Here is a 15,229-nt window from a genome sequence, read left to right on the forward strand (position 1 = left end):
CACAGTTAAAAGTCACAAAGACAAAAAAGTTGGGTGTGATATGACTTCCTGACTCATCCTGAGGTCACTTGTGAAATAATGACACTAAGGATGATGCAATGAAGGAAGCGAGGAGCCAAAGTATTTGGTCTATGCTAAATATTTAGCTCACATTCACAATAAGCTGTTATCAGATTAGTGTTAGTGACGTTTTCCGCAGCCCCTTGTGTTATTAATGTCATAAACGGGGAGTGAATAAGCTGTGGTTTCTCTCAGCTGCTGACAGCCTGACAGACTGTTTTTGTCACTGTGTTGCTTTATTGTATGTCACAGATATGCTCCCACCAGCATTGCACTGACACTCTCATGAGATGTTCTGCCTTTAGAGGAAAAGACTTCAGCGTTGAACCCTGTCACCCTGCGCTTATGAGATCCAGCTATAATGTGAGTCGGAGGGTTCACAGTCTACCACAGACTTTTTTCTTTACGTCAGTGTAATAGTTTACTTCTGAATAAAACCGAGCAAAATTTAAGAAGGATCCGACAAGAGAAAAAAAATTGAGAATAAAGGAAATAATCTGAAACAAACAAACAAAAACACCATAAAAGCAAAAAAATCTCAGTACAACATTTTTACTTTTTTTTCAGTTTCACGGCTCTAGTTTTCAGTTACATGTCTGACAAAATGTCTGGTGTATGTGGTGACATCCCACTGACCAACACCTTTTCACAAGATGGTCCAACTGCGGACTTAGCCCCATTTAAACCAAGCAGTATGGTACGATACAGTTTAGTTCGGTATGCTTTCGCCCTGTTTCCACCAAACACTTTCAAGATGGTACCTTTGGAACCAAAAGTAACCCTTCAGACATGGTACCTAGACCCTTGTTCCGCTTAGCATTTCCACCGCAAACAGTACTCTTTCATTTGGGCAGGGTTGTTGTCACTCACTGCTCCATCTAGCACTCACTGCACTTCCTCCTTTATCAGTTTGCACCTTGTTTATCGTCCACAGAACGAGATTGCACGACAACACGAAATTTAAATTAATATTAAATTCAAACGCTTGAAGATCCACTCATTACTAAAAGTGTGTGTCATATAAAAACAAAAGTAATGGTCAAAGTTGTCTACACTCAGTCAGCCTTTAAAATATATGCAGAAAATATAGCCATCAAACACATTAGTGTTTTGTGCTTTAACTAGCAGCTCTATAGCTCACTCTGTTGGTCAGCTTTTGCCCCAGGAGGCATATTTGGCATGGAGGTCAAGGGTGTGTGTGTGTGTGTGTGTGTGTGTGTGTGTGTGTGTGTGTGTGTTAGTACCAATTAGCTAAAAGGGGCCATGGTAATGAGAGTGGCCTATCACAAAAAAAGGGACATAACTTCCAATGGACTCACATCATGTTTCTCAAAGCCAAGAAAGGATCCTTAAATGGCTGAAGTTCAAGGAAGCTACATCATCACATCCCGCCGAAGAAGGACTGTTTCAATGTCAAGGATCCTTTGAATTCTACTAAAACCGAATCATTCCTTCAGAAAATTGGACCCGTCCTACCAAGGAAGCGTCCTTGACTTTGAGAAACAAGATTATCATAGACAATATTTTGTGGACTCCTGCTCTTTATCGGCACCTTGCTAATGCTAAAATGCTAATGAGAGCTGTGATTAAGTTGCATCTGCCTCGTAATGCTTGAACATTTCACTCTTTGTGTGGCTTTCTCAGATTTTATTTCACTTATAGCAGCTGTTTGGTGTTCACACAGAAGTTACAGTTCTGTCATTGTGAGCGAGAAGGACTTAAATTAACTGAACAAGTAGAAAAAGGCCTTTAGCTTTAGTACTTTTGTGGCAGAAAGGAAATTCCTACCTCTGGGGACCCTGAAGGAAGCCTCACATCTCATGCATGGGGACTCTATTGTCTTCCTTGGAAGGGGGTTGATAGACAGCACAGAGGCACTCTTGTATAGTTTAAATGTAGGTTTTGCTATTGAGGGAAGGTTTTTTAATTATTTTCATTCACTCTTAATTTTGTTTTAGCTATTGATTGTTTGAGGATTTTGCCCAGCTCTTGTTTAGTGACAACAAGAAGTATGTATATCTGCACACTCCCTAAAATAGACCACATCCTCCCCTCAGTCTGGGCTGAACTAGAGGTTGAGATAGTTCAGCAGAGCTGGAGAACATTCTGGCCATTTCTATATCAAGTACCAGAAGGTTCTCATCAGTGCCATCTGTAGGGAAATATACACACTGCATGACATCATACCACTGCACCTGAATGTTAAGAAGAGAAAGAACAACATGAGAGCTGAATTATTTCCCCATTTGTTTCTGTTTATTGTCAGGTATAATAACTTGCACACTACAAAGAATGACTCATAGAACCAAAGGGGCAATGCTATACTTGGAATAAATTAACAGGTTTGCAGAGTATCATAGTTGGGTTAGGTCTGGTTACACTGGAAATGCAACACTGTGTGAATGACAAGAGGCCGGACGGATGGTAAGGAAGACTTAGGGTGATGATCCCTGATTGTATCGCCAGTTTGTTTACCGTTCTACTGAGGTTAAAGACAGAGGAGGCGTTACAGAGCCTGCTGCTGTCTCTGCTCAGCCCAGACGCCAGGAGAAATTGTTGGCATTGTACAATTCTGCAAACCATGAAAACCTTACAATGGTATGGGTCATATGTTTCATATCAACCTTTCTAAGGTGACGTACGCTGTTTTTTTTATTAGTAATTCATTGCTGTGTTTCCAGATGGTTTTAGGCACCAGACATGGGTGTTTTTTAATGACCCGTCACTGTTTTTCCAGCAGATAGGGGCATGAAAAGTGGTTGTTTTTTACTGAGCCATCACTGCTTTTTTGCAGGGATAGTGCCACAATAAATGGTTGTTTTTTTCACAGAGATGTTGCTGCGTTTCCTCCTGGGATAGTGCCACGAAAAGCATGTTTTTTACCGAGACATCGCTGATCTTCTTGCAGGGATAGTGCCACGAAAAGCGGTTGTTTTTAACTGAAGTATTGCTGCATTTCCTGCCGGGGTTGTGCCATCAAAGTGATTTTTTTTTACTGAGACATAGCTGCATATCCAGCTTGAAGCATGTCCCAAAAACTGTGTTGTTGAAAAATAAAGTTTCAAAGTAACGTCGTCATAATAACTTGCAATTAAAATGTAACCATGATTTGCAGAGATGTACAATGCCAACATTTTGTCTGGTGATGAGTTGCTCTGCTGTACCAGGTTACACCACATACATCCTCCTCCTGAAGCTGGTAAGCAGGGGACCTCTGACAGAAACATTTTGCAGCCCATTATACAAGGGATTAGAATATGTGGTGGAAACATACAGTCGAGTAGAATAATGGACTCTGGAGATGTTTGGTTTTGTTCTGATCCTTCGCTCCTCAGCACAGGCAGAGCCACAATGGCTTGTGTGAAAATGAACCACTACAAAAGCCCGGGGGTGCCATAATGGCAGTCGTGAGAGTAGCTGGGGGCGAAGGCTCCGTTTCCACTGGCTACAATCAGAGCATTTTAAAAACACACAGCGGTGAATCTTCACCCTGCTTGTTAATCTGATAGCGACAGCAAGCCTTTGCCAAAATGAGAGACCGATTTTGTGTAAAACATGGACATATACAGTGCATATTAAAATGGGAATACATTTGCAGCATCTTCGAAGCATGATCCGACTGCTTTACAGCTCATTGCAAAAAATGATAAATAAATAAATAAATAAATAAATAAATAATAAAGAAATAAATACAGTAGAATCATAAATAGCTGTGGTCAACACATGTGTGCATGGAGACTTTTTGCAGACAGTTTACCTGTACAGTACCATACAGCAGCCTCAGGTGCAGGCTACAGCGGCGCACACATCAGTGATTACCTCACCGGTCATTGCAGAGGAGGTACACACACACACACAAACACACACTCTCACGTAAAGTCAGGAGTAGCAGAACCAACATAATTTAAACAGGGAAGAGTAAAAGTACATAATAAATAGTCCCATTCACCTCTGTACGCAGGAGGCTGACATACTGTATCGGCCAGCGGAGAGCACAGATGCACCCAGGCACCTCTCGTGTCGGCCAGGTACTCTCCTTCCAGCAGCAAGTCCCTCCTGATGCATCATGCGAAACAAACCTCGTCAAACTAGATGGAATATACAGTGCATAGTTTACAAAGCCAGAACTGAAGAGAGTTTACATCTATACAGACAAACCTATACAATACAAGTTTTATCATAAAAAAAGTTCCTTCTCTTTTACGCTCCCGTTTTCATCCGCCAACGTCTCCTTTTGTTCTAACTCTTGTTGATCTCTGTGCTTCGATGAAATGGAAGTCTTTGGGGAGATGATGAGGGGGAAAAAATCTGAGATGTACAGTAAGCCGTTGATGTGTCCTCTTTCTGTCTTCTACTCAGCTCCTACTGTCAGGATATAGTATATATATATATTTATATAGTATATAGTTCTCAATGGATTCATTTTTGGTTGCGTTGTGAAAGAAGAGATAGAAAGTGCTAACATACAGCAAGATTTGTTCTTTGGGCTCTACCAAACTAATTTCTGACATGTGGTAACCCTTATCCTTTAATACCTTGTTTACGTGAAGACAGTGACAGCCAATTTCATAGTAATGTGCTATATGAAAAGACATTTCTCCTCTTTGATCCAGGCTCTGCGTTGGAGAGAGATAATGGTCTGGGGTCGAGGAGTTTGGGCCCTGGACTGTACAGCAGTCTGTGGAGGGCTTGTTAAAGATCATGGCTGAAACAGAGCACAGTAAATTTAACAGGACTTCTCCTCTGTTTTGTTTGCTCCTCTGCGCTGCGTGTTGCGCCTCAGAAGCCGGGACTGTCGTAGCTGCTGCGGCTGTAGTAACTGTGGTGGCTGCGGGAGCGACTCCTGCTGCGGCTCCAGCTCCGGCTCTGGCTGCGGCTCCGACTCCAGCTCCGGCTTCGGCTCCGGCTTCTGCTGTGGCTCCGGTTGTGGCTCCGGCTGTGGCTTCTGCTGCGGCTATAGCTGCTGTAACTGCGACTACGGCTGCGGCTGGATCGCGACGGGCTGCTGTCGTAGCTGGATGATGAAGGGCTGGGCCGGTAGTACGGGATTGGACGTTTCCGAGCACTGAGGAGAGGAGAGAGGGGGAGGATGGAGTGTTAACAGCTACATCAGATGAGTTTTATGAGTTAGTGTCATGGTCAGTCCTTCGTCTGACACTGATGGAAAACACAGACGAGATTTAGTTGGTTGAGAGCAAATCAGTTAGGTTGAGTTGCAAATCATGTTAGGGTTAGGGCTGCTCGATTATGGCAAAAATCAGAGTACTGATTTGAGTACTAAATGACTGGAGTTTTTTTAACTTGTCTTTTTAACAGTTTTGTTTTACTTATTTAATTCAAATTAAAAAAATAACAGTTTAAAAGGCAAGTTTTTATATCATTTGTTTTACTTATCTCTTTTTTGTTTGTCTCCTTTCATTTTTTCAATTTTAAATAAAACTCATTTTATAAATGAATTAAAAACTATGTGGAAAAAAAGACATAAATAAAATATGTAAATAATAAAAAACTTGTCTTTTTAAGTGTGGGTTTTCTTTAACTTTAAATATAATTAAATTGAAAAAAAAAAAAAAAAGAAAAACAAGCTAAATAAATAAAATAATTGCAAAATATTGTGTTTTTAACCTTGGATTTTTCTAGAACTTTTCAGCTGAAAAGCAAATTTTAAAAAAAAAATGTATAGAAAATATAAATAAATAATATAAAAAAATTGTCTCTTCAACCTTAGGTTTTTATGGACTTTATATATAATTCAACTGCAAAACAAACAAAAATAATGTAAAAAAGGAACATATAAATAAAATGAAAAATATTAGATAAAATATTTTTGGGGTTTTCTTGAACTTAGAATATTATTCATTTAAAAAACAAATAAAAAAAATTAACAATAATAATTTTATCTGGATTATCTTGTTTTCATAATCGCTGGAAACCAAAATTGTAAAATAAAATTTGATCAAATCGCCCAGCCCTTGTTAGGTAACAGACATGGCAGACTTATGATCAGTACAGGATCTGAAAGAGAGCAGCTCTATGGGTTAAAAAAACGTCCAAGCTGTTCAGCCACACACACACAGTCACGCTCAGATCACACACACACCCTTAGCAGAGAAATGCATGTCGTTAGTTTAAGCCTAGATTGCCTTGTTAATAGCCACCCTGGAAGTGCTTCCTGTAAGGTAATTAGCTGTTAGTTCCCATAAGAACCTCATCTTCTCAGTGGAGGCCAACACCCAGAGAAATCAACAGCCAACAGTGCGCGGAGAGATAAACGCTATCAAGGTATCCCCGCTGCTACGAGGTGTGTTTCACCTTGTCATTTCAGCGGCACGTAGATAACTCAGCCTGAGCTTTTGTCTTCTGTATCTGCCGTGGGAATCCACAGCCTGTGCAGTGGAGAGATATCCGCTTAAATAAACCTTGATAGCATTTTAATCTCCCCGTGTTACAGCATTAGTGCATCGCCGCAGAGGGGTGTAGCTTTAGAGCAGGTGTGAGTTTCTTTGTGTAAATTTCAGGAAGGAGATGAAGGAGCAGAGAGAGGACAGAAAAAAACACAGGAGGAGACCAGGTTTACTCAGGGGAGCTCTGATGGTTTGCTGTTCAGCTCCAGGAGACAGACTAGTCGGATCCCGCTGCGCGGCAACTGTTACCGGGGCAACTAGCCTGCAGCAGCTAAGTTCAGCAGCATCCCGTCGTCGTGGCGTCAGGACCTTTAGGACTGGAGTGAAAGATGACACACATTTCACCTATGTCTATTAACACTTGTATGAGAGGGCAGAGAGGTGACATGGAGAGCCTCTTTTTTTCTTTTCACAGGGACGTGTGAGCTTTCTCTGTACATCTAATAACTCACTATGAACCACTTTTTAATTAGGGCTGCACAGTATATCATTTTATTGTCATTGTGATGTCAACATGTGTGATAAATACATTGTGAAAGAGTGCTATATTGTGCTGAGGGACTTTTTAAGTTAGATGAAAGCGAGTATCAGTAGAAACCTGTCACTCTTTTTATTACTGGTGCCTTTTGTGCTCACTTCAGTGTTTGATTTGGTGAATAAAGAATGTTGGAAATAATTTCTGTTCATTTGTTTTAATTCACAAAGCAATTAGTTGTATTTTTGCAGTATACTGAAAACAGCAGAAAATTGAGCACACCTTATTATCTGTTTGTTTATCACAAGTAATATCCATACAGAAGACAAAAAATGACTTATGTATCAATAAAAAGCTAAAGGTATAAAGACATGCTGAAATAATAGAGAAATGAGTAACTGCATAATTTAATTAAGAATAGATAAATACATATGGAAATAAATATATGCATGTATAAATGCAGAAATCCATGAAATGTATATAAATATCTTTATTTTTTTCCATATTTTAAACTTCATTTATTATTATTTATATATTTCTTAATGTGTAAATGTATTTATCCATTTATTTACCTATTTCCATATTTATTTATTTATTTATTTATTATTTATTTATTTATGTAGTCATGTATTCATATGAACATATATATATATTTTTATTTATTTATTATTTTTATAACACTTAATTTCTTATTTAAATATTTACTTATACATTTATTTATTTCTATATTTAATTACTTGTATGTTTATTTACTTATTTTAGTATTAACTTATACATTTATTTATTTATTTAAACATTAATTTACTTTTTCTAGCATTTACTTATTTTTGTATTTAATTACTTATACGTTTATTTACTTAGTTCTGTATTTATTTATATATTTATCTCTGCATTAATTTATATATTTCTGTATTCAATTATTCATTGCTGTGTTTTCATATACATTTTTTTTCATATATTTATTTTTTGATTGATCAACAGATCAAATGATGAATAAGAAACTTTGAAAACAGTAAAAAGTAGTGAAATAGTAAAACGTATTGATAATGACTTTCATGTAAGTGTTAAGTGTATTCAAACAGAGCAGGATACAGGGTATAAATGTGCTCTCACAGTGGAGGAGCTTTGTAAATGGTCATCAATGGAACAATAAACAAAACCACACAAACAAATCAGTACATCAATAAATAAAGAGACAAGACAAACTAAATAAATCAATACAGAGTCCTCTCAGCCTTTATAATCATACGTCACCTCTGTATGGATTTTATGTTCTTATTGTGAGGTACTCTCGGTTATCAGTTTCAGGTACAGCAGCCGGCTGAGACTGATGTCAGCAGTTACATTTATGAAGGTTATAAGGTTCAGTTTTTGTTGTTACAGAGAAGCAGCGATTCAACTTTATAGTCATTTTGGAGGCGGTAGTTTGTTGTGCTGTTAAACTGTAGTGCATCACACAGAGAGGGGTCTGTTGTTCAGGGTGCCCTCAGTAAATGGACAGAAACACCTGACAGTAAAACACAAGACAAGTTCAACAGCACTACAAACACTCGCAGCCACTACTCAGGGCTGAAAGGAAAGCTTCCTCCACATGTTTTCAGGGTGAAAACAATAACAACAAAAATGATTTTCATTTCTACTCTACACGCAGGATTTAACGGCTCTGGATGGGATTCTTAAAATTTCCACTTGTGAGTTAAAGCAGAAAGAAATTCCCTCATTTTATGCCTTTTGTTTGTCATTGCTGTAATTTGCAGCTGTGGAGGAATGATGTTCACCCAGCATGAGTGCGGTGCAGTAAAATTATGGGAAACATTTTAACTGCGGAGTGTTAACGTGCCCTCGGGCAAAACGTGTGTTGTGTTAAAGCGCTGTTAATTCCAAAGAAATAAAAGCTGAAAATGAAATTCAACACAAACAAACCGTCTCACAGGAGCCGTATTTCTGATGTTCTGCTGGAAGAAAGTCCACACGGTTGGTGAGTTGTGAATAACAATGTGATCTAATCTCAATAAAATATGAGGATGATGCTGGACAGCTGAGTTACCTGGTGATCCTGCGAGCCTCCATGAAGCTGGGCGAATCTCTTCTCCTTTTGCGAATGGGCGAGTAGCTACGTGAGCGGCGGCGAGCTCGGCTGTCGGTGTCAGAGCGGTTGGGGCTGTCCCGCTCTCTGTACGACACACAGAACAGCACATGAAATCAAAATAAAACTGAAGCTCTATAAAAACTGAAACACAATGTAACAGAGGTGTGACAAAGTTTCACCTGGAGTTGTTCTGTCTGTTGTGTGGGGACTTGGCCTTGCTGGGGCCTCTGTCTCTGGAGGCTGAGCGTGAGGACGACCGCCCGCTGCTCCAGGAGCTGCTGCGCTGCCGGAGGTTGGGTTTGCTCCGAGACTCCTCTTTCTTCCTGCCAGATGTGTGTGGATGGCGTCCCGGAGATGCCGACTGGCTCCGGTGGTGTGCCTGACCCCGACTGGAGCGGTGGTGACGCTTGGAAGAGTGGCCACCTTTTGTCCTTGGGTAATGGACAGTATGATACAGCAAATGTCAAGTATTTCTCTCTCAGTATGTATCGCAGTTTGACTAAAGTGGGAAGCATAAAATAACTTCATCATGAGCTTCGAGTATAAAATGTCATGTCACTTTCTTGAAGCAACGGGCATGAGACCTGCTGTGGCATTTTGGGACTTTTGCTTCGTGCTATGGCACAAGAAGACACAAAAAGTAAAAAACTCACTAACATGACACCTCACACACGGTACTCTTTAATCTTAATATAACAGTACTTCATTTAACTTTTTATAACAATACTTTATTTAATTGTATCATAACAGTACTTTATTTAACTTTTTATAACAGTACTTTGTTTAACTTTTTACAACAGTACTTTGTCTAACTTTTTATAACAGTACTTTAACTTTTTACAACAGTACTTTGTCTAACTTTTTATAACAGTACTTTATTTAACTTTTTACAACTGTACTTTATTTAACTTTTTACAACAGTACTTTATTTAACTTTTTATAACAGTACTTTAATTAACTGTATTGTAACAGTACTTAATTTAACTTTGTGACATTGCTTTATTTAAATCTATTAAAACAGTGTTTTAACTTTATGTGACAGTACTTTATCTAACTTTTTATAACAGTACTTTGTTTAACTTTTTATAACAGTACTTTATTTAACTTTTTATAACAGTACTTTGTTTAACTTTTTACAACAGTACTTTAACTTTTTACAACAGTACTTTATTTAACTTTTTACAACAGTACTTTGTTTAACTTTTTACAACAGTACTTTATTTAACTTTTTATAACAGTACTTTGTTTAACTTTTTACAACAGTACTTTGTTTAACTTTTTACAACAGTACTTAATTTAACTTTGTGACAGTGCTTTATTTAAATCTATTAAAACGGTACTTTATTTAACTTTATGTGACAGTGCTTTATTTAAATTGAGCATAACAGTACTTTATTTAACTTTATTGTGACAGTAATTAAGTTAAATAAAGAACTGTCACGATAAAGTTAAATAAAGTACTGTTATGATACAATTAAATTAAGTACTGTTATGATACAATTAAATTAAGTACTGTTGTTATAAAGTTAAATAAAGTACTGTTTTAATACATTTAAATAAATTGTGGCAGTACTTTAACTTTATTACAACAGTACTTCATTTAACTTTATTATAACAGTACTTTATTTAATTGTATCATAACAGTACTTAATTTAACTCTATTGTGACAGTACTTTATTTAAATTTATTAAAATAGTACTTTATCTGACTTTATTATAACAGTACTTTGTTTAACTTTATTGTGACAGTACTTTAACTTTATTACAATAGTACTTTATTTAACTTTATACAACAGTACTTTATTTACATTTAAACAACAGTATTTTATTTAATTGTATAATAACAGTAGTTTATTTGACTTTATTACAACAGTACTTTATTTACATTTATTATAACAGTACTTAATTTAACTTTATTATAACAGTACTTTGATTATCTTCATTGTGACAGTTCTTTATTAAACTAACAGAACAGTCCTTACACGTATTATAACAGTACTTTATTTAAATGTATTAGAATAGTACTTTTTAAACTTTATTTTAAACAGTACTTTATTTAAATGTATTATAATAGTACTTTATTTAACTTGAATGTAATAGTAGCTTATTTATTAGTTTAGTAGTTTACAGTAGTTTAGAGACTTCAGAACATTGAGATATATATTGTGTTTAATGTATTATTTTATATGTCATATCTCTCAGCCCTAGATGTAGGCTTTGTACTCACTTTCTCTGGTGGCGAGAGTTCCTCCCTCTGTGAGCGTGGTTGTGCTGGGAGTGGGCCGAGTCGCTGCTGTGAGCAGGGGAGTGAGAGGCCTTATTCTGGCCTCTCTGGCTCCCTCTCCTCCCTGACGTCTGGGTTACGGAGCTCCCTACAGCTGTGTTCCTGCCGTCCACACTCCCAGCCTCTCCTGCTGCGCACATCTGTCCCGCTTGGCTCCTGCTGGGGGTGCTGTGGAGCTTGTGCTCTCTCAGCAGAGCGGTCTGGATGCTTGCAGAGCTTGCGGTCAGCAGACGGAGCTTCTGTAGAGAAACGATGACCAACAAAGGAAGAAAAAAAAAAAAAGAAAAAAAAAAGAAAAAGGACATAAAGAGCATTAGAGTGTTTCCAGGTTGGTGACTGAGTGCTACGGTGTACTTGCCAAAAGAAGGTAAACATCTAAAAGAAAAAGATCTAGGTTTTCTCCATATGGCTTATAGATAGTCCTCTATGGTGCAGCGCATGCAATACTTGGCATGCAAAACCATAATGAGTTGAAGAAATCATAATCGCAAAAACAAACAAAAAAAAACTAGGAGGAGGAGGAAGAGAGGGAAAAAATAAACAAAACTGTAAACCAAATAAGTTTAAGAGCAAAGGCAGAAAGTACAGAGCTACAGATTTTGTAGAGTAGAAAAAGAGGACTTCTTCAGGTTTTTTTTTTTTTTTTTTTTTTTTTAGTAATGGTTAAAAAAAATGAAACAAAACAGAAAGAGAAGACAACTTGACGGAACATCACAGAAATGGAAGGAACAAAATAAAGATCACAATTATTGAATCAATCGAATCAGAAAACAAATCGTCTGCTACTCAATTTTCTCTGTCTGGATTTTTTTTTTTCCTGTAGACAATTGCTGAGATGTGAACAGCGACCCATTTTCTTTGTTTTTTTTTTTTAATGGTTACTCTTGTTTAACTCCCTTCTGGTTAACATCCACTTACCAATAAAGTGGTATTCCCTCCTTTAGTAGGTAAGGTATGAAGAAAAGGGAAAAGTGGGGCAACATAAGTGCATCATTAGATTCACAAAATGCAAGAGAAAAAGACACAAAACCCTTCCCTGCCAGTGACTCATGAGACAATGCATGGAAATCAATGGAAAAGAACTCAAAAGCAAGAGGAAAACCACAATGTGCAGGGAATCCCTCACACAGAGAGTAAATCCTCTGGGCCCAGGCACCTTACTGAACATCACAGAGCAACTGCTGGCGAGAGTTAAAAGGTATTTTCTTTACCATTTCCTCTCTGTGTTGTATCTACCACAGGGGCAGGCGTTTTTTCACTGCCTGACACGTTTACAGGGTAACTACCTGAGCTTCTACTGGTTACAATCACTGGTTGTGCTGATACAGGACACTTCTACTTGTCACAACTTCTCTGTTATTGTCGTTCCAGGGAGTTGCTGCTACATAACAGTGAGTGTTAGGTTATTACGGACACTTGGGTTCAACCACATTTATGTCAATCAGAGGTTATAACCCCCAAAAACCATTTGGTCGGTGAAATTGTATCTAACTGATAAAACAATAAGACCGTGAATAGATCCTTTGGTATTTTAAAGTGAAAAGCTACTTTTAGATTCATGAATAGACTCAATTACCTTGAAGCTAGCAGGTCTTAAAATGAGTTTTAAAGGATAAGGCCGGCAATATTTTGTATGTTTCTGAAGGCCTTTACACACCAGGGATGTTACTGATAAACAACACATCACAGCTATTTGTACCCGCAGCGATGCAAATTTACAACAACTACCGGGATCCTACTGACCCAGAGCAGCAGCTAGCCGTCTTTTAAAGCAAGTGTAAGCTATTCGAATTGCCCTTTAGCGAAATGCACTGAGTGAATTTAAGTCTCCTGTCAATTCTCTAGGGAGCCTCTGTGTTGTTTTATGATCCTCATAAGTGCACAAGCTCAGAAAAATCAACCTTATTCCAAAAAAAGTCATTTTTCTGGCACTGCTATCCAGGTTTTTTTTTTTTTAAGTACTCATGACAAAAACAATAGTTTATAAAATATACTGATGTGTACATTAATTGTGATATGTAAAGGCCTTTATTGTCAATAAATCCCATGAAAAGACACCTCAACAATGAACTGATCCTACAATGATAGCTTAAACTAGCTTATTCCTCTGTGACACAGAGCTCAATTCTGTCCGACAAATATTAAAGACACATCGGTGAGCCACTCTGCTGCATTGGGTGACATCTTTGTTCCTTCATTAACATGAACATGAGCACCTGCAAACTTTACACCTCAGCTCTACTTTGTGATAAGTGCTATTTAGCTAATGTTTGCAGGCTAACATGCTAACTTAAGATGCCAAACGTGGTAAACATTACACCTGCTAAACATCAGCATGTTAGCATTGTTGTTTTGAACATGTTAGCATGCTGACGTTAGCATTTAGTTCACAGGACCACTGTGTCTGGCCTCAGTGAGCCACAGATGTGGCTGTAGACTCTTCAAGGGTCGTCCACACCAAGAATAATAACTACAGCAAGAACTGTAACGCTAACGATGTGATAAGACATCAAAAATGTTGCTCCGGTTCGGCCCACTTTACATGCTGCTGTGTTGTGCTATGGCCTACTCAAGTGCTGGAATTTGTTATTTATGTAACAACGCCTGAATGCAACACAGGCTCTGCTCCAATTAAGTGTGTGTACAGTGCCATGCTGCGCTGCTGTACGAGGGGCGTGTTTGACTGTGAGTAACAGCAGTCTTTTCATGGTCATTTACACACTGTCCATAACAATAACTACGTCAGGTAACAAACTGCGTCGGGCTCGGGTCAGGTTCGGACTTAAAAATCAGATGAGAGGAGTTAGGAGAATCCAAAGATCGAGTGACACCTGGGAGCTAGTTCAGGCAGTCAACTCCAGTTGTTCTGATTCAAACACACATGTCATACTCTCCTTAAACCACCCATAAAACAAACCCTCCCACTCTGGTGATCTATTTAAGCTGCAGAAATTTCCCAGCCCTCCCTCTGCCTTGTCTGTCTTGTGGTGTTGCCCTGTATTAGTATTGCTGCCTGCTCTTTCAGCCCCAGCATCCACCTGCAGGCTCTCGCTTATAGGGGGGCAAAGATTGGAGTGATGAGGCATTTCAAACATGAGCTGTGTGACTGAGTGAGCTGTAACTCTAAGGTGATAGTTGCCTCTTCTGAAGACAAATTGTATGTATACTTCTGTGTGAGACAACATCAATTTCAAGGTATCCTGATGTGGATGAAACGAACTCAAGAGACCATATCAGCGCTTAAGACCCCTTGGCAGCATGTCTTAGGTAAAATTATGATTTTTTATGATGTGTTATTTTTCAGCCTAAATTAGCAAATGTGATGTAACTTTGGATGGATTTTGATTGGCTGTCAGCATTTCTATCGTTCACTAAATTGCTCTGAAGGTGATACCATTGATATTTTTCACAACTGTCATCGTCATTGTTGTGGTGCCACTTGAGTTAGAGTGATCATTAAAACTACAGTAAATTTATAGTTTTTGTTCTTGGTGTGGGCAGTCCCTTAGTCTCGATCTATAATGAAAGTACATATTTGAGACCCCTTTTGAAAATCTTAAATCTTCAATAGGAACTCACAGATTTGGGACGGATACAAGAAGGAAGTCAGAAAGTACTGACAGACTTACACATTGTGGTTTAGGTCTTTTCATGGGATTTGTTCATAGGAAGAAAGACATGTAATGCCAGCCTTATCCGTTGGTAGAGGGAGAGTTGAAATATATTCTAAACCTCTATTTTAAGCATTCAACCAAAATAGAGCTTGGATAAGTGATTCAGTGGGAGTCGGGGACTGAAACTTATGATGCACAGTTACACACTGCTCAGTGTAAGCAGGTCATAAAAAGAGGGTAGAACTCCAAAAAAGGCGTTTTGTGTGAAACCAAATACAGCTGGCTCTTGCGCATGCATTATCAT

At 38.2% G+C, this 15,229-nt stretch overlaps 1 protein-coding gene across 2 annotated transcripts in view; it reads right to left on the reverse strand.

Annotated features, from left to right (window-relative positions):
• Positions 1-2,297: 2,297 nt before the first annotated feature.
• srrm3 (serine/arginine repetitive matrix 3) overlaps positions 2,298-15,229 on the reverse strand; it is a 129,996-nt gene continuing 117,064 nt past the window's right edge. Inside the window, exons 11-14 of one of the 2 annotated variants that reach the window (XM_033640750.2) lie at positions 11,255-11,547; positions 9,208-9,459; positions 8,987-9,112; positions 2,298-5,125 (exon numbers count right to left, since the gene is read on the reverse strand). In XM_033640750.2, coding sequence (XP_033496641.1) covers positions 4,840-5,125; positions 8,987-9,112; positions 9,208-9,459; positions 11,255-11,547 — 957 coding nt within the window. In that variant the 3' untranslated portion in view covers positions 2,298-4,839. Of the gene's footprint in view, positions 5,126-8,986; positions 9,113-9,207; positions 9,460-11,254; positions 11,551-15,229 lie in introns of both variants that reach the window. The other variant, XM_033640742.2, reaches the window with a different exon arrangement.

This window comes from Epinephelus lanceolatus, chromosome 11 (assembly GCF_041903045.1).
Source record: "Epinephelus lanceolatus isolate andai-2023 chromosome 11, ASM4190304v1, whole genome shotgun sequence".
Lineage (NCBI taxonomy): Eukaryota > Metazoa > Chordata > Actinopteri > Perciformes > Serranidae > Epinephelus > Epinephelus lanceolatus.